General features: G+C 41.9%; 1 protein-coding gene across 1 annotated transcript in view; it reads right to left on the bottom strand.

The window, feature by feature from the left end:
* The window catches only part of UBN2 (ubinuclein 2), a 199,070-nt gene that overhangs the window by 3,782 nt on the left and 178,883 nt on the right, over window positions 1-16,405 (bottom strand). Inside the window, exons 15-16 of the mRNA XM_018571668.1 lie at window positions 12,488-12,728; window positions 6,380-6,469 (exon numbers count right to left, since the gene is read on the bottom strand). Coding sequence (XP_018427170.1) covers window positions 6,380-6,469; window positions 12,488-12,728 — 331 coding nt within the window. The remainder of the gene's footprint in view (window positions 1-6,379; window positions 6,470-12,487; window positions 12,729-16,405) is intronic.

Raw genomic sequence — 16,405 nt, forward strand, 5'->3', positions numbered from 1 at the left:
AAAAGGTTTGGCGCATACATAACCATAATTTTTTGGTACATTATAAAAAAATATATCTCATGCCTCAAAATTACATGCATGATGATTTAAAAGCCTTTGCAGCTAATCAATGTTTACTTTTTACTTAATTGTATTGCTATCACAATGGGTCTGCAAAGCATCTTAAGTGAAGGCCCAGGGCAGGTGACGGGCTCTCTTTAAGGAGACATCAGGGGTCTATTAGACTTCTAATGACTCCCCATTACTCTGCCTAATCAGATTGGGCAGAAATTGCACTCCATCTGCTGTTTTCCCGGCCAGAGCCACCAAAGTTCGACAGCTCTGAAACCAAAAGGCTCAGAACTAAGTGCTACCAGGTTTACAATGCACACTGGAGTTCGCTCTCCTCCTATCACTCTCTATCCTGATGGAAGTTTTAGTGTCCAGAGCTCCCAGGAGGGAAATCTTCCACTATAAAACCAGCAACCTGGAGAAAAAATTTAAACAAACTCATGGCTGATATTGGCTGCATGTACCTAGTAGTTGCAATGGTGGCAGTTAAAAGATAAATGAGCATCCTCAACAAGAATGGTTCCTTTGCAGATCGAGCAGTCCACTTTTTGTTTTATAACAAAGTCCTCCACAAAGGGAAAAAGGACAAAAAAAATAATTGCAGGGGGAGTAAAGGCCTGTTCAGGTGCTTTCAATCCTTAAACCCTTTCCCTGCCACTGACGTAAGGCTTATGGCGGAACACAACTGTTTCCAGCTGGCCAGCTCAGTAAGCCTTACGCCGGTGGCTTTCTCCCTTCTACTATAAGCTCATGGTTGCTTTAGCTGACCACTTCAATGTTTGTAAACAACTGGGGACACATAGTACTAAGTTTCCCCAGTTATGAATGAACAGGAAGTACTTTACATCACTTCCTGTTCATACATGAGTTTTTGAATGGGGAGAAGCACTCACTACAGAGGCTTCTACCCATTCATAACTGGATGATAATAAATATTTTACTATCACCAGTTTCTGAATGAATGTGAGTGCTTTTTAGTCCAGTGCACTGAGTGCTTTCCATTAATTTAGAACAGAGGTTGCAGGAAAAGATTGAGGACTCTGTGTCCTCAATTTCTATTTCAAAAGGGAAATGTAAGGGGTCTAGGCCAACCTGTGCTGTTCACACAGAACAAAGGAGAGTTTTGTCTCAGTATCTGAATGGGAAGAAAAGAGGGTGGAGAGCATACACACATGAAAACGCCACACCAACCCATAGAAAGTACTAACCCCAGCCCAGAAAGGGGAAACGGCAAACGGATCCTAAAAATTCCTGATGCTGGTCCAGCAACACACATTACATCAGCACCTTCAGAGAAAACAAAAAAAAAAAAAGGGAATCCAGACAATCTGCACAGCACACAACATACTTACTTCTAAGAGATGAGTCTTCAGAGACAGGGTTAGGCAAAGAAACAACCATGGCTCTGGAAATGACGATACATAAGGCAGAGCCTTGTGCTTAGAAGAAGAAACAAAACTCACAGTCAGATGCGAGAATTGATCTGCGAATCTGAGAATTGAAAGTGATCTGTGTCAAGACACTGTAAGCAGCAAAGGTGCCCCAGGTACATAACAGCAGCACTGTGCATTTAATTACATTTTCTGAAGCTAAAGTACCCCTAAAAGTGCAACACAGAAGTCACACTGGAGTCGCAGATTTAACCCTAAAGGGGACTGAGGCACCTTTGGGGGATGGATGAGGCTTTTTAGTCCAGCATTCAGCAAAAACACGCCATCAAATTTTCACTCTCCAAATGCCCATACTCACTTAGGAGGGTTTTCAGGGTCAGGGCTTCGAAAATGGACTACAGCCCTGAACCTGAAAAGCACCCTGTGACTAACCACACATGCAGCACAAAGCATCCAGCAGGGTGCCGACCCCCGGGTTAATGTAAGAACATTACAAGGCAGCCCTGCATCTTTCATCTGACATGGTCCAGGTATGGCCCACCAAGGCTCTGCCAAGGAGAAAAACTATCCAGATACAGTGGTGTATTTAGGTTTTGTGCTGCCCTAGGCAAGACTAAACTCGGGCGCCCCCAATCTAAGTTTGCCCCGCCCCTTCCGGTTTAGGACATTATGCGTAACCTGTCAGACGCTGGATACAGTGCGCATGCTGTTTCCAACCTATTAGCTGGATACAGCGAGCGCCTGTTTAAACAGTAACAGTTGCGCGCTGTATCACTTCTGCCAGCATCAGAGAGAGGAGGTTGAGCTCATTGGTGGATTTATGATCTAAACCACCTACCAGCCTTGCACAAATCCTTGCAGATCGGCTCCTTTGTGCTCTCTACCAAGCATTCAGTCAAAGCTGAAATGGCAGGTCTACCCCAGAGACAGGCAGATCGCCCATAAGAAAAGGATCACTGCAGTCTGCAGATGTCAGTGTCCACACACGGGACCCGAAGTTTATAGCTGCCCAGGTTGCAGGCTCTTTGTGCAGGCACTTAGGTACAGCTGCTGCTGCCGCTGACTTCTCCTGGCTGGGCTCCGTGTGCAGGGGGGATGGAGGAGGGGGACAGGACAGTTTATAATTGAAGAAGGAGGCGGTGTCAGGGTCCTCGGTGTGCCATACACTTATTGCTGATGGGCTTCCTTATCTGTGTGGTCTGCGCTCAGCCTAGCAGGTGAGGTTCCGTATCACTGGTTTGGGGGCGGCCGCTCTCTGGAAAGTGCCGCTCAAGGCAAATGCCTTGTTTGCCTCGCGGCAGATACGCCCCTGTCCAGATAGCTGCTGGAGGTGGTAGAGTGGCTTACAGAAGCATTAGGAAAACTTGCCAGAAGAATTTTGCTGAAAATTTTCAAAGACAAATAGTTTAGTTTAAAGAGGGTACTTCTCTCAGAGTTGTCCATCACCTAAAGACACTAGCAAAAACCTTTGCTTTGAGAGGGAGGGGTTATGTTGGGCTGTCCTGCAGCTTTGATTGATTTGCCAGTGTCCAGTCACCTAAAGGTAGCTACATAACCCAGTGGTTAAAAGATTTAAATCCCTGTGATGTTCAATTAGGAAACAGCTTAAGGTGGCCAAGCAGGAGAAGATCACGGAACCTCCATTCCCAGATCTCCTTTGAAGAGTGTCATCCTGAAAGCATTTTGTGTTGTGGCCAGGTAAACAGCAGAACAGGGACTTTCTGTCAATCTGCTTTGGTCGACTGTAGCGGATATATTAGGGATCGAATAGAAAATCCAACCCAAAATATAATCTTCACTTCTTGGCAGTTTCCTTAATGCATAGCTGACAGTGATATAAAAAATAAAAACCCAAAGTGGCTTTGAGCTACAAAACAGGCACTGCAAGGAGTGCTTGCACTCTCTTTTAAACATCTTCTCAAGAACCAGGGAAGCTAGAATTTGCAACTACTGACACCTGCAAGTACATCACCAATAGTGTCCTCACTGGCCAATAAGAAGGTACAGGAGGAGAGGAGAAAGGAGGTGGGTAGGTTTCAACGGTGTTCCAAAATGTTGGCGTTTGCACATCTGAGGAGGATTTAGGGCTTCTGTGAATACTAGAATGTTTAAAATTATGTGCAGGCACTATTAGGCACCCGCCTTTTCGTTCTGTTGCCAATTTTTTTCTTCGTTTGGGGGCATTACAATGTTGGCGATACTAGAAACATTACGAAATAAGCATCTTGGCAGACAGTAGGTTAGGATAAGAGTTTGGAGGGTATGACCGTGTGACATATGTGCAGGGAAGGAGTGGGTTGGGTATAAGAGTGGGTAGTATGTGCAAAGGAAGAGTCCCGAGGATATGACTGCTGGCAGTATGTGAATTAACCCTTTCGCTGCCAAGCCCTCCGGAACATATTTCAAATGAGCTGGCCAAGCCATTTTTGCAATTTTTTCCTATTGATTTGATTTTCAACTGCTGGGTTGCTAGCGTTTGTAAAAGACCCCCCAAACCATATATTTTCTGTAAGCGCAGGCCCGGTAGAATAAAAAGATGGTGATACTAAATTTGTAGGCCCTGCGATAATTGTGCAAATGTTTCTCAAATTAATATTAAACCGATAAAAATACACAATTCAATTGTTAAAACCCGCCGGGGTTCTCAGTGTGTAATGACAGTTCAGCATTCCAGGTTACCTTGTAACCAGGGGATGCTGGACTGCCATTACACACTGAAATGGCAATGCGTCACAAAGCTTTGCCATGCGCTGCCAGTTAATTGAATGTTTTCTTTTTAAAGAAAAATAAAAAAAATAATGCACTGCGATGCGTTCTAACAACGCACTGCAGCGCATGTGCATGGCGTACACCTCAATATGTGTATGTTATGTGGGGGAGGGAGGGGTTGTGCTTTTTTAAATTAGTTTTTCTTGTACACATTTTTTTTAACATTTTTATTTTTTTTACTGTTGGGGGGGCTGCAGTAAAATATATGGGGTCTAAATAGACCCCTGACATTTCCCTTTTGAAATAGAAATTGAGGACATAGAGTCCTCAATTTCTTTTTTTGCAGCCCCAGCACTCAATGAATGGGAAACACTCAGTACAGAGGCTTCTCATTCATTCACAAACTAATGATAGTAAAAATATCTTACTATCATTAGTTTATGAATGGGGAGGAGCCTCTAGCCGCTGATGACAGCTATTAATTTGAAGGGGACAGTCCGGGGAACAGTTCTACTATAAGCTCATGGTCGCTAAAGCGACCATGAGCTTATAGTAGAACTGTAAATGCCAGGTCCGTACGGCATACTGAGCTGGCCAGCCAGAAGCACTTTTGTACCTCCGTATGCCGTACGTCTTTGGCAGAGAAAGGGTTAAAGGAGTGTGGATGATATTACTGTAGGCAGTATGTGCAAGGAAGGTGTGCAGAGGGTATATGAGTGCGAGACAGGAGTGCAAAGGGTATGACAGTTTTTCCAATGTTTAGGAGAGGTGGTGAGGAGAGAATACTAAGACACAATGTACAGACAAGGTTTTCAAAACATGGGGGGAAAGGTATGGAAAAAATTTGAGAATACTACAAACTTTGATAGTTTGACAGGTTATATTTACAGAGACAGAGGTATTTAATTTATTACAGGTCTGTCAATTTATGCAGTGCTTTACATACTAGTCATTCACATCAGTACCTGTGCCCTCAAGGAGCTTACAATCTAAGGTCCCGATCTTAAATAAAAACATGTTAGGGCCAATTTAGAGAGGAGCCAATTAACCTACCTGCATGTCTTTGAAGCATGGGACGAAAACAAGAGTACCTGGAGGAAACCACGCAAGCACAGGAAGAACATGCAAACTCTATGCAGATAGAGGTCCCATGAATTCTAACCAAGGACCTCAGTGCTGCATGAGCGCTAACCACTGTGCTGCCTCCTCTATGTTCTTCAGATACAGCTTAGGGACAAAAAATCTCTGCTATGGATCTGAACTTACTCAGCTAGAATTGCTCTGTTCTGGTGCCTGATCTGATTAACCAGTTGACATCCGCGGTGTTAAACCCCCTTCCCATCCAGGCCATTTTTCAGTATTCAGCGCTGCGGTACTTTGACTGACATTTATTCCGTCATGCAGCGCTGTACTGAAATGAATTTTATACCCTTTTTTGGGGACAGATAGAGCTTTCTTTTGGTGGTATTTATTCACCACTGGGGTTTTTATTTTTTTACTATATTAAGGAAAAATACACCCGGTACCGGGTGTTCGCATTGGACGGGTCTTTTCTGCCCGTGCGTGCCCGCTAGGGGGCGCGCGCGAGCAGAAAAAAAATGCCGTCTGGCGACGGCAACCCGCCAATGCGACAGTGCCGTCCGTCCGTTTTTCTACTACGGGCGGACGGCAACTGGTTAAGCTTGTGTTCGGTCTCTGCATTATGCGACTGTATGCAGTCTGTGTTGTGAATAAGTGTAGAATGTAACACTGCTAAGGAGAGTGTAAGGGGGTACAACACAAGGTGGAATTTGGTGTCCTTCTCCAAAGAAAAACTAGGAGGAGAAAGTAAAAACAGTGTAGAAATGACAGAAATATGGAAGTATACTCACTGACAGTGTAAAGCTAGAAACCTTCAGTCTTCTTTTGTTTATTTAATACAGGATATAGGAAGAATAGCGATGTATACTGTAGGGGCCATCTTACTACACACTATTCATGCCAGTAGTAAGATACGTGTGTTGGGGGCAGAATATAGAAAAAAAAACCAATGGGTGTGGTAGGCATGGGATCTCAGTGGACTTAACGCAGAATGCCCTGGAATTCCCCATGTGAAAGTGTGACTTAGCTTTAATAATGTATAGGATATATATATATGTGTATCTTTAGTACTAAATCATTATGAACTTCAATGAAGAAAACGCTTTTAAAAATATATAATAGGAGTACAAGATAAATGTGCTTATTACCTGAGAAAGCTTGTTGCAAATGAGCTGGCAAGCTGGAGTGAGAAATTGTTGTCGTGTGCGTAGCAGTTGTTTGTAACCCTTTGAGTAAATCTAATTAAAAAAGAAGGAGAAAGTAAACTGTTACTTTGCAATAACATACTCTATAAGAGTGCCATTTATAAAAACCACATAGGAAAAAGTTATTACTCGCAATGTTTTTTATGACTTATATATTGCTTTAATAGCAGATCAGTTATATGCTAATGCTGGACTTTTTTTTAACAAGCCCATTTTCTTATTATATCACCACACCTATATATATGAAAAAAAGTGTATGTCACGATCGTGAATCCATATACGATATTGCAAGTATACCCAAACACCTCAAAATTATTATTATGTAAAAACACATATGCATCATATAATCTAGGGGCAGTAAATCTGGGTAACTGAATTATGGATGTGAACCTGAGTATCCTGGTCGACTAGACACAGCAGCATGTAGTAACACTCTGCAGCTTCTAAAACAAGCATGATACCTTTTAAAAAAAACAAAAAACAAACAATAGACTTATGAGAGAAATAACATGGCCTTAAAGTATTCGTAAGACCTCATCTTGAATATGCAGTTCCGTTTAGGCACCAAGTCAGGAAAAAAAAAAAACGTTGTGGGACTGGAAAGAATGCAGAGAAGGACAACTACAAAAGGGGCAAGTAGGATATAAACTATGAGGAAAGATTAACAAAATTTTAAGTACTCATCCTTAAGAAAAGTTGATTAAGAGCCAATTCAATCCACAGTGTCGCAATCTGTTTTTCAATTAATGCTAGCGGAAGGGCACCGAAAAATGAACACGTGTGAATGGGGCTAGTTTATACCGCTCCGTTGCGTTACGTTGTGTTGAAAATAAAGTAGAACATGCACTACTTTTTTTTCAGCACAACGTAACGTAATCGATCTGGTATGAACTAGCCCCATTCACACCTATTAATTTTTTGTTGGCATCAGTTAAAAAACGGATTGCAACGCAATGGATCAGAAGGAACCCTCCATTGAATTGCGATTTCCTTGCGATTTTTGGTGTGATCATAGCACCCTATATGCTATGATCATGCATAAATACATATGTGGTTGATATAGTAAAGGAAGTGGACATTAGTTAACTTTAAGGGTGCTGTAAAAGAGACAAGGACAATCCTTGCAAACGGAGAAAAATAGGAATTTTGTACTCCGCATCGGGTAATACTACCGCCTACAGGAGGTTTGGACAATTGCAAGCAAGCTGTAGGCCAGCCAAGGATAACCCCTCCCACTATCAGTATGCCTCAGTTTTGCAGCGAAGCAGTAACGAGAGCGTGATCATAAACACAGACATGCAATAGCCGTCCAACTGATGGGTTGGCAACACAGAAATCCAACACCAAAAGGTTCAAGAAAAAAACAAAGAACTGGGGATTGCCGGCAGCTCAAAGAGCCATCTGAAGGACAATAAGCCTGAAGCTGTCATCAGATGAGGCTGCAACATCCACTTGGTAGCACTTAGAGACTGTTTGAACAGATGACCTGGGAAACAGTTGATTGATGCTAAAAAGTCAAAAAAGCACTCACAGATCTTCACAAGTGCACTTTGACAGGAAAAGGGTGGAACTTTGGAACTTGATACTTGAGATAAGCTTGGATGATGGCCTGCCTGAGCCACCTAGAGGTGGAACGAGAAATTAGAGTATCCATTGCTGGATTACAAAAAAACAAAACAAAAAAACAGGGGAATCCGTCTTCTTAAATGAAGCAGTGGCTGAGAGACAGAATCTACAGCCCTAAACATATGTAGGCCAGATCTGGACCATGGAAGAAAATTGTGACATTTTATTGAACTGGAGCTGGACAGATGAACAGGAGAACCGTGTCCTGGCTCAGGTGAAAGGAAGAAACTATCTTGGGTAATAAAGAAATCCTGGGCCTCAAAACCACCTTGTCCCTATGTAAAATCACAAAGGGTTCTTGGCAGTAGGGATACATTGGCCGCCGAAACATATCGACCGAAAATTGCACTTTTGGCTAAATGGGGAAAGGGCAATTTTCCTGCCGATACATTGGCGCATCCCTGCTATCTTTACTCCCCACTGCTCTGTTTCCCAGCGGGGAGGAGAGAAAGTGTGACAGCGGGCCGAGCGCTGTGAGTGGCCGGCGTCTCTCCTCCCACACCGCTCAGCCTCCTATCACAGTCCGGCAGAGCGGTGTGTGGGCGGAGACAGCCCTCGCTGTCACAAGAGGCTGAGCTTTCCTCCCTGCACTGTTCACGCAGCCTCTTATGTGACAGCGTGTCTGAGAGGAGAGCGAGTACAAACACTCCGTGATCAGTGATCGCTGAGTGTTTGTAGATAATTGACAACATGGTATGTTTACTATATCCTCACACAGGTCTGCGACTAAAAAGCTGTTCATCATGATTTGCCACAACATGCAAAATTGTCTTTAAATATATCATTTTGTCCAAATTACTATTAATTAATTCACATAAGTGCATTTAAGATATAAAATGCCAAAAAAACCTTAAAGGGTTTGTCCGAGTTATGTAAAAAAAAAATAGCACTGTAAATCTGATGGTCAGCAATATATACATAAGCTAAGCAAGTTTTAAGTCTGTTCTTCTAATGGTAGAAGGGGTTAATCTTTCCTGAAGAATCCAGTGGGAGGGAGACACAGGGCAGATAGCAGCAGCACCGGTCAGTGCAGGGGGCGTGGCCAGCACTGTGACGTCTCGTGTACAGACACGGAGCTGCTCTCTCCTGCATGCCACACTTGTGCACGAATCATCATCAGGTTCTTGGCTCTAGGGTATTCACACTTTTTCATCGCAATTCGTGTTAGCTCGTCATTCTTCAACCGTTATGTTATGGCTCGGCGAAAGTGTATTAATTCGCCAGGCAGTTTCTGTTTCATCTGTGGTCAATATACAGTGTTGAAACAGCAGAATATTACAGACTTTGTGAAAAAAGTATACTTCGCATACTTTGGACAAAAAATTGGAGATCAAGATAAAGTTTGGGCCCTCAAAGTGTGCAAATGGTGTGTTGAGGACCTCCGAAATTGGTTCAAGGGTAAGAAAAAATCTTTCCGTTATGGGATTCCTATGGAATGGCGAGAGCAAAAGAACCATAGTGATGACTGTAACTTTTGTTCATGCCATGTGAAAGGGTTTAATTCCAAATGGAAGCATTCCATTTCATACCCCAATCTTCACTCAGCAATTCGTCCCATCCCCCATGGCACAGATATACCAGTACCCAAGCCCCCTGCTACCTTGGAAGAGATACCTAGCTCCGATGAAGGTGAAGTCATACCTGAACCAGATGACGAATCAAGTTCTGACTTTGAAGATGATACAAGACCAAAATTGTTTTCTCAGGAGGAGATGAATGATTTGGTAAGAGACTTGAATCTTCCCAAAGATGCCGCTGAGTTACTCGGATCAAGGCTGAAAAGCAGGATTTTATTGTTGCCAGGAGTGTCATCTTCATGGTTCAGACATCGTGAAAAGGAGTTTGTTCCTTACTCCGCCCAGGATAACAAGTTGGTTTATTGCATCGATGTCGTAGGTCTGATGGGTCAATTTAAAATCCAATATGATTCAGAGCAATGGCGTCTTTTTATAGATTCTTCAAAAAGAAGTCTCAAAGCAGTTTTACTCCACAACGCTTTTTTCGCTTCCATACCTGTAGGTCATTCCGTACACTTGAAGGAAACCTACGAGAACTTGGAATTGGTTCTTTGTAAACTTAAATATGAAGACCAAGGTTGGCAAGTGTGTGGGGACTTGAAGGTCTTGTGCATGTTGCTCGGGCAACAAGCAGGGTATACAGTGGGGCAAAAAAGTATTTAGTCAGCCACCAATTGTGCAAGTTCTCCCACTTAAAAAGATGAGAGGTCTGTAAAAACTGTACCAAATACCCTTGTTTTCTGTGTCTATGGGACAGTAGAGACAGACAAAATCACTGGACCAAGAAGAGTTGGCAGCCGAGGGTGCTAACAGTCGGTGAAAAAAATGTACTCTGAGAAACTTTGGTACCTTCCCATAAAGTTCTTCTACCACCTCTCCACATAAAATTGGGATTGATTAAGCAATTCGTAAAATCACTTCCAAGAGATGGAGAATGCTTCAAATACTTGGTCATCAAGTTTCCATGTGTCGGAGGCAAAATTGAAGGAAGGTGTGTTCGTCGGACCAGACATTAGAAGGCTTATAGTTGATCAAGAGTTTGTCAATACCATGACGGATCCTCAAAAAGAAGGGTGGATTGCGTACAGAAATTTTTAGGCAATAACAAAGATCCTCGCTACAAAAAGATTGTCGGAAGAATGCTGAAAGCATTTCAAGCTTTAGGTTGCCTGATGAGTTTGAAAGTGCATTTCCTCCAGTCCCACCTTGACTACTTTCCTGAAAATTTGGGAGCTCTGAGTGAGGAACAAGGTGAACGATTCCACCAAGACATTAAAGAGATGGAAAGGAGATACCAGGGAAAATGGAGCATTACAATGATGGCAGACTACTGTTGGATGCTTCAGAGAGACATTCCTAATGCTACTCACAAGCGTAAATGCAGCAAGAGGAGCCTCACAAGGAAGAAGAATCGAGTTTAGTGTGTGTAGGTGAGCTCATTTCAGTTCAAAAAAGGATTTTCATGAAAATATTGTAATAAAACTTTAATTTTATGTCTATTTCTATTTATTTTGAGGTATTGCCTTATTTAACATAGTTACCTAAATTGTCAGGAAACGTGATGTCCTATGACAAAATGGAGGTCATTTTCAGATTCAGCGCACCAAAAAACATAAAGATTACGTGGAATAACCAAAACAGCTCTCGAAATTTTTTGCAGACCCGTGTTATGAATGAATGGGAAGTGATCTACATCACCTCCTGTTCATTCATAGTTGTAGTTATAGTAAACACACAATGTTCTCATGTTATGAATGAACAGGAACACTCAGAGGATTCCTGTTCATTGATAAAAGGGGATACAGAAAAAGAGATAGAGGACTTTGTGTCCTCAATCTCTTTTTCTATTTTAAAAGGGAGATATCGGGGATCTGCTTAGACCCCTAATATTTCCCAGAAGCAAAGTAAAAGAAAAAGTAAAACATACAAATATTTAATAAAAAAATAATTAATAAATACAAATAAATTTGTATTATTAATTGTATAAAACAAATATAAAAAAATTAAAATAAAATATTAAAAAAATTAAAATAAAAAACATTTTTGGTTTTGGTCTGACAATTTTTTTTATTTCGGTTTCGTTTTTGAAATTTCCATTTTGGTGCACCTCTAAAAAAAACATAGAACAAAAAAGGAAAAAATAAATAAATATTCAGACCGCCAGGGAGGTTAAGAATAATAATTACACATAGGTGTGCATCCTTGGTGTACAAAGAAACCAGAATTTCTCCATGGTGAAGGGAGACGATGATAGACCTAGTGGGGGTTTCATGAGGAATTTCTGAGCTCGAATGGAGCATTCAGGGTTTTGAGATCCAAGCTGGGGCAGATGCCCACTTTGAATTTGGGAATGGTGAACAGGTTGGAGTAAAAGGTCTTCATGTGGGACTTTTGAGGTGCTTCAATGATATGCTTATTTAAGGTACAATACGTCATTAAAAAGTGCAAATTTTATTCATACAAAATAGGACAATTACTTGTTACATATACACCTTTTTCGTAATAAAATACATGAATGCATATTGTCATAACATCTAGTCACTCATCTGGGGTGGTCAACCAGGTGGTGACTATAAAATATACAACATATCTACAATACCGCTGACAAGTACCCTACACATTATCTTCAACTGTAAAGTTAACTTATTTTTGTCGAAAGAGCCTGCATAAAACAAATCTCAGATGAACAGTGACTGCAGCCAATCATCAATTGTATACTGACTGTGGCACTGCCTGGTGGGGCTGAACTAGCAAAAATGGCCAGTGTATACCAGCTTAACTAAAGTAGAAACAATTAAAATGGACTAAAACAAGTTGTGGACTATTCAATGGTTAGACTTGCCAGAGGTTAAAATGAACAATGAATACAACAAAAATATTTTAAGGAGGATAATTTTAATGTCCTTACTCTGAGTGATACTATGATGAAATGCCGCTGAGGTAGAACATGGAGATGTTGTTGCACCAGCAGTATCACTCCCAAAGGTAAGCAACTCCAAAGGAAACTGGAATGGCATATTAACAGGTACCAGGCCACCCAACATGCCAAATGGGCTAAGTGAGGTTGTTGCCACGTTGGGATTAGTTACAGATAATGGTGAAGCCATGAGGGTCAAAGGTGATGTATTTGCAAGAAGAGATGCTGCAGACTATAAAAGAAAATGTGTTAGTGGTCAGTAACAACAGAGATTTTCATAATCATATACATAATAATATACAGGAAACTTTCAGAATTAAAAGAAAAAAGTGTCTCAATTGTGCCAAATTTAGAGCAAAACAAAAACGTACCCAATGTTACAAATTTACTAAAGCAAACAAAAAAAATCACATGTATTGTAGCTTGCTAATCCTTAGATGAGATGGCTGCATTTGTTTTCTTTTTTACCTGGTAACCCTGCGAGCAACAAACTTCCTGTCCTGAGGTGGTTATACTTACTTGCTCCATTATATCTATGTAGGGAGTCATAGTTGTCACTTAAGATGGAACCTTGGTTCAAATCCCAACCAGAACAGTACCTGTCTGGGCATGGATACACTGGTTTCCTCCCACATGCCAAACACATGGTAGGTTAATCGGCAAAAATTAGTATGTGTGTGTATGCATGTGAGGTAGGGACCTTAGACTGTAAGCTGCTTGAGGGCAGGGACTGATGTGAAAGTACAATATATGTAAATTGTCCATGCTACATAAATAACTGTAATAAATAGGATGATGACATTATTTGCACTTTCAGTTCAGCTCACATAAAGATAAGGACACTGCATTTGACAACGGGTAATTGCGGAAAATGTTTTTAGCTTGAAAAATGAAAAAAAACAGCCACTACATCCAAGGGCTAATAAGCTGCAATACATAAGAGCTTCCTTCTCAAGTTTAGATATGTATTAGTGCGCATTTACAAGCGTATAAGGCGGCTGGGCGTATAAGACGGCCCGTTAATTTTTCAGTTAAAACATAGGTTTTGGGCTATACTCGTCATACAAGACTACCCCCCCCTTCTGAGACAGCACTAGCGGCAGAGTAGAGTACTTGGAGTTAAGGAAGTAATGCTGGAAGTAGTTACACCCATGAGGGCATGTTAGTAAGTAATGTTAAACGATAATACACTGTCCCTTTAAGGTAATCCAGCACAAGTTGTAGCAATACAGTTTCAGATGACAGTACTTGTGGTTAGGAAGTGCTGCTGGCTGATTGCTGGCAGATGCGTCCTTCAGGTAAGGTTACAACTAGTAGTCCTGTCTAGGAGGTTCAGAATGGCAGGTGAGCGGTTAGGGTCCACTTGCTCAACGTTCTACCACGTTAGAACGCCGAGCAAGTGTAACCTTCTCCATCTTATGGAGGAGGAAGACTGTGGGGGGAGGAGCCGTGAGCTACAGCTGATAGCGTCCTTAAGATCCAGTGATGCCAGTGGGTGAAGTCTGTTCCCCATCAAGCTCCGCCACTGTCAGCATCACCGACAGTGTGTGTCACTAGTTGTTATGGAAACTATTGGCTGTAGCTGACAGAGTCCTTAACAACTAGTGATGCTGACAGTGGGCGGAGCTTGATGGGGAATTCAGAGAACCCGAGGAGTTCCCCATGAGGTCCACCCTGCTGCTGATTAACAGCTGGCAGTAGATGGGTGCCATAGCATGCTGGCTATAGCACCCAGCCACTCCCTGCTGTCAATTAACAGAACGGACTTTATGGGGAACTCGGTCTGCATTCCCCATCAAGCCCCGCCCACTGTCAGTCACTGGATGTTTTTAGAATTCCTCATCAGGCTCCGCCCACTCAATGCAAGACAAATGCAAAGGGGGGAATTCTGGCTGACACCATTACCCAAATATGGCCATATCTGGGTTATGATTAGCTAGGACCCCTGGCCCCTTTATTTACATTCAGCTGCTGGCTGGGGAATCTCTCGGCTGACAACTGAATAAGTCAGGATTGCATAATTGGTTGCTTGGACTCCTGTGGCCCATTGTCCTAGCAACCAATGAACAGGAAGCTGTTACATTCAGGACAGCTTCCCAGTACACACACATGCCCCACTATGAGCACTGGTGTGCCAGGTCAGAGTTGGTCTTAATTACCACCAGTTTACAACCTGTAAACTGCCAACAATAGCGACAGATTTTTAAAGTCTCGGAGCTGAATCTGTAGCAAGTGTCAGTAAACTTACCGGAACTGGCAACAGGGCCTTTTGAATTTGGCGCACCACCTTTTTAAGGTCTATAGCACCAGAAAAGTGCTGTTAAGGCTTTATTGAGGTCCCCCCAATGTTGTGAAACAGGTCCTGTGCCCAAGTGTACTATGTATATATTAGGCAGATCACATCATCGCTTGTATCCATGGAATGGCAGATTTATCAAGGAACTTAAGCCAATTAGTCAACAAAATAAGCAGCGACTGGATTGCTCCTTTACTTGCAACTAGTTCAGTTGCTGCAAATTTGTGCAGCGCCAATTTTGCATAATTTGCAGAAAAGCATACAAGCAGCATGACTTCTCAGAAGTGTAACAGTCTTTCTAACACTTTCTACAGAAAAGGCTGGTCCATAAAGTCCTCCCTGATATTAATTTACATATAAAAGAATGCACGGTTCAGACAGTCGTGTTGTTGCAACAGCTTTTGTTTGAGTCAGAGTGCTCATTAGATTCAACAAAATACAATATGTTTTCCTTAACCCCTTCACGATTCATGACGGGATAATTCAGTCATGAATCCTCAAGGGGTTAAACAGACTCCCGGGACTCCGATCCGGTAAAGTGGCCACCCGACACCCCCGCCGTGTTTCCCGGGCTCCGCTGCCCCACCTACGGGCCCGGGACCTGCATCTCTGGTGGGAAGCTCTCCGTTCACCGCTCTCCTCCTCTTTCTATGGGACCGGGAGCAAAGCATATTGCATCACTTCCAGTCCCTGAGCTGTCATTGCTGGGCTCTTGAAGCCCAACAATAAGCTATTAAAGTGTGATCTGCACTACAATAGCCTAATTAAAAGTCATACTGGGGATCCAAAAGACCCCTAGTATCACCTTAAAGAGGGCCTGTCACCACCAATATGCCATCACCTGCATAGCAAATAAAGTAAAAAAAAACAGTTCTAAAAATAAATTAAATGTAAAAATAATATTTTTTTAAAAAGTCCCCCCGCGAGCATGCACATCGTCACTAAAACACGCATCGGGTGCGCCTACGTACGAAAACGACAATTGCGCTACACATGTTGGGTATCGCCGCACGTGCCAGGGTAAGAGCAATAATTCTAGGGCCAATGTTTACGCACATCTGTAAATTGATGACCTGTAGGGGCTTTTAAAGCGTTGTTTATGGACTTTTTGGGGTAATGAATTCTGTTGCAGTTTTACGGATGCACACAAATTTTTAACCTGGGCATGTTGGGTATCTATTTACTCGTTGTAGCCTCATCTTTTAAATTTCACAAAAAAAAAGGTTTTATATAGTGTTTTAGGGCACTACATTTACCTTAAGTGCATTGTTCACAAAATATTTGGATTAGGATAACATATAAATTCATCATACATTAAATGTATAGCAATATAAACAATATAAATTATCTAGAATATCAGTTAAAGTATGCAATTAAAAAAGTTGGGAGGGCAGTATGTATTAAATAACGTGATAAGTGATATGAATAAATAATACATACACTCACTGCCAACTTTTTTTTTGTGTGTAGGTACACCTATTCAGCTGCTGGTTAAGGCAAATATCTACCGTGTTTCTGCGAAAATAAGACACTGACATTTTTTTGGGCTCTGAAAAACATACTAGGTCTTATTTTTGGGGTAGGTCTTTTTTTTTTTTTTTTTTTTTTACCAC

This window comes from Nanorana parkeri, unplaced genomic scaffold (assembly GCF_000935625.1).
Source record: "Nanorana parkeri isolate BGI_ZX_2015 unplaced genomic scaffold, ASM93562v1 scaffold1801, whole genome shotgun sequence".
Lineage (NCBI taxonomy): Eukaryota > Metazoa > Chordata > Amphibia > Anura > Dicroglossidae > Nanorana > Nanorana parkeri.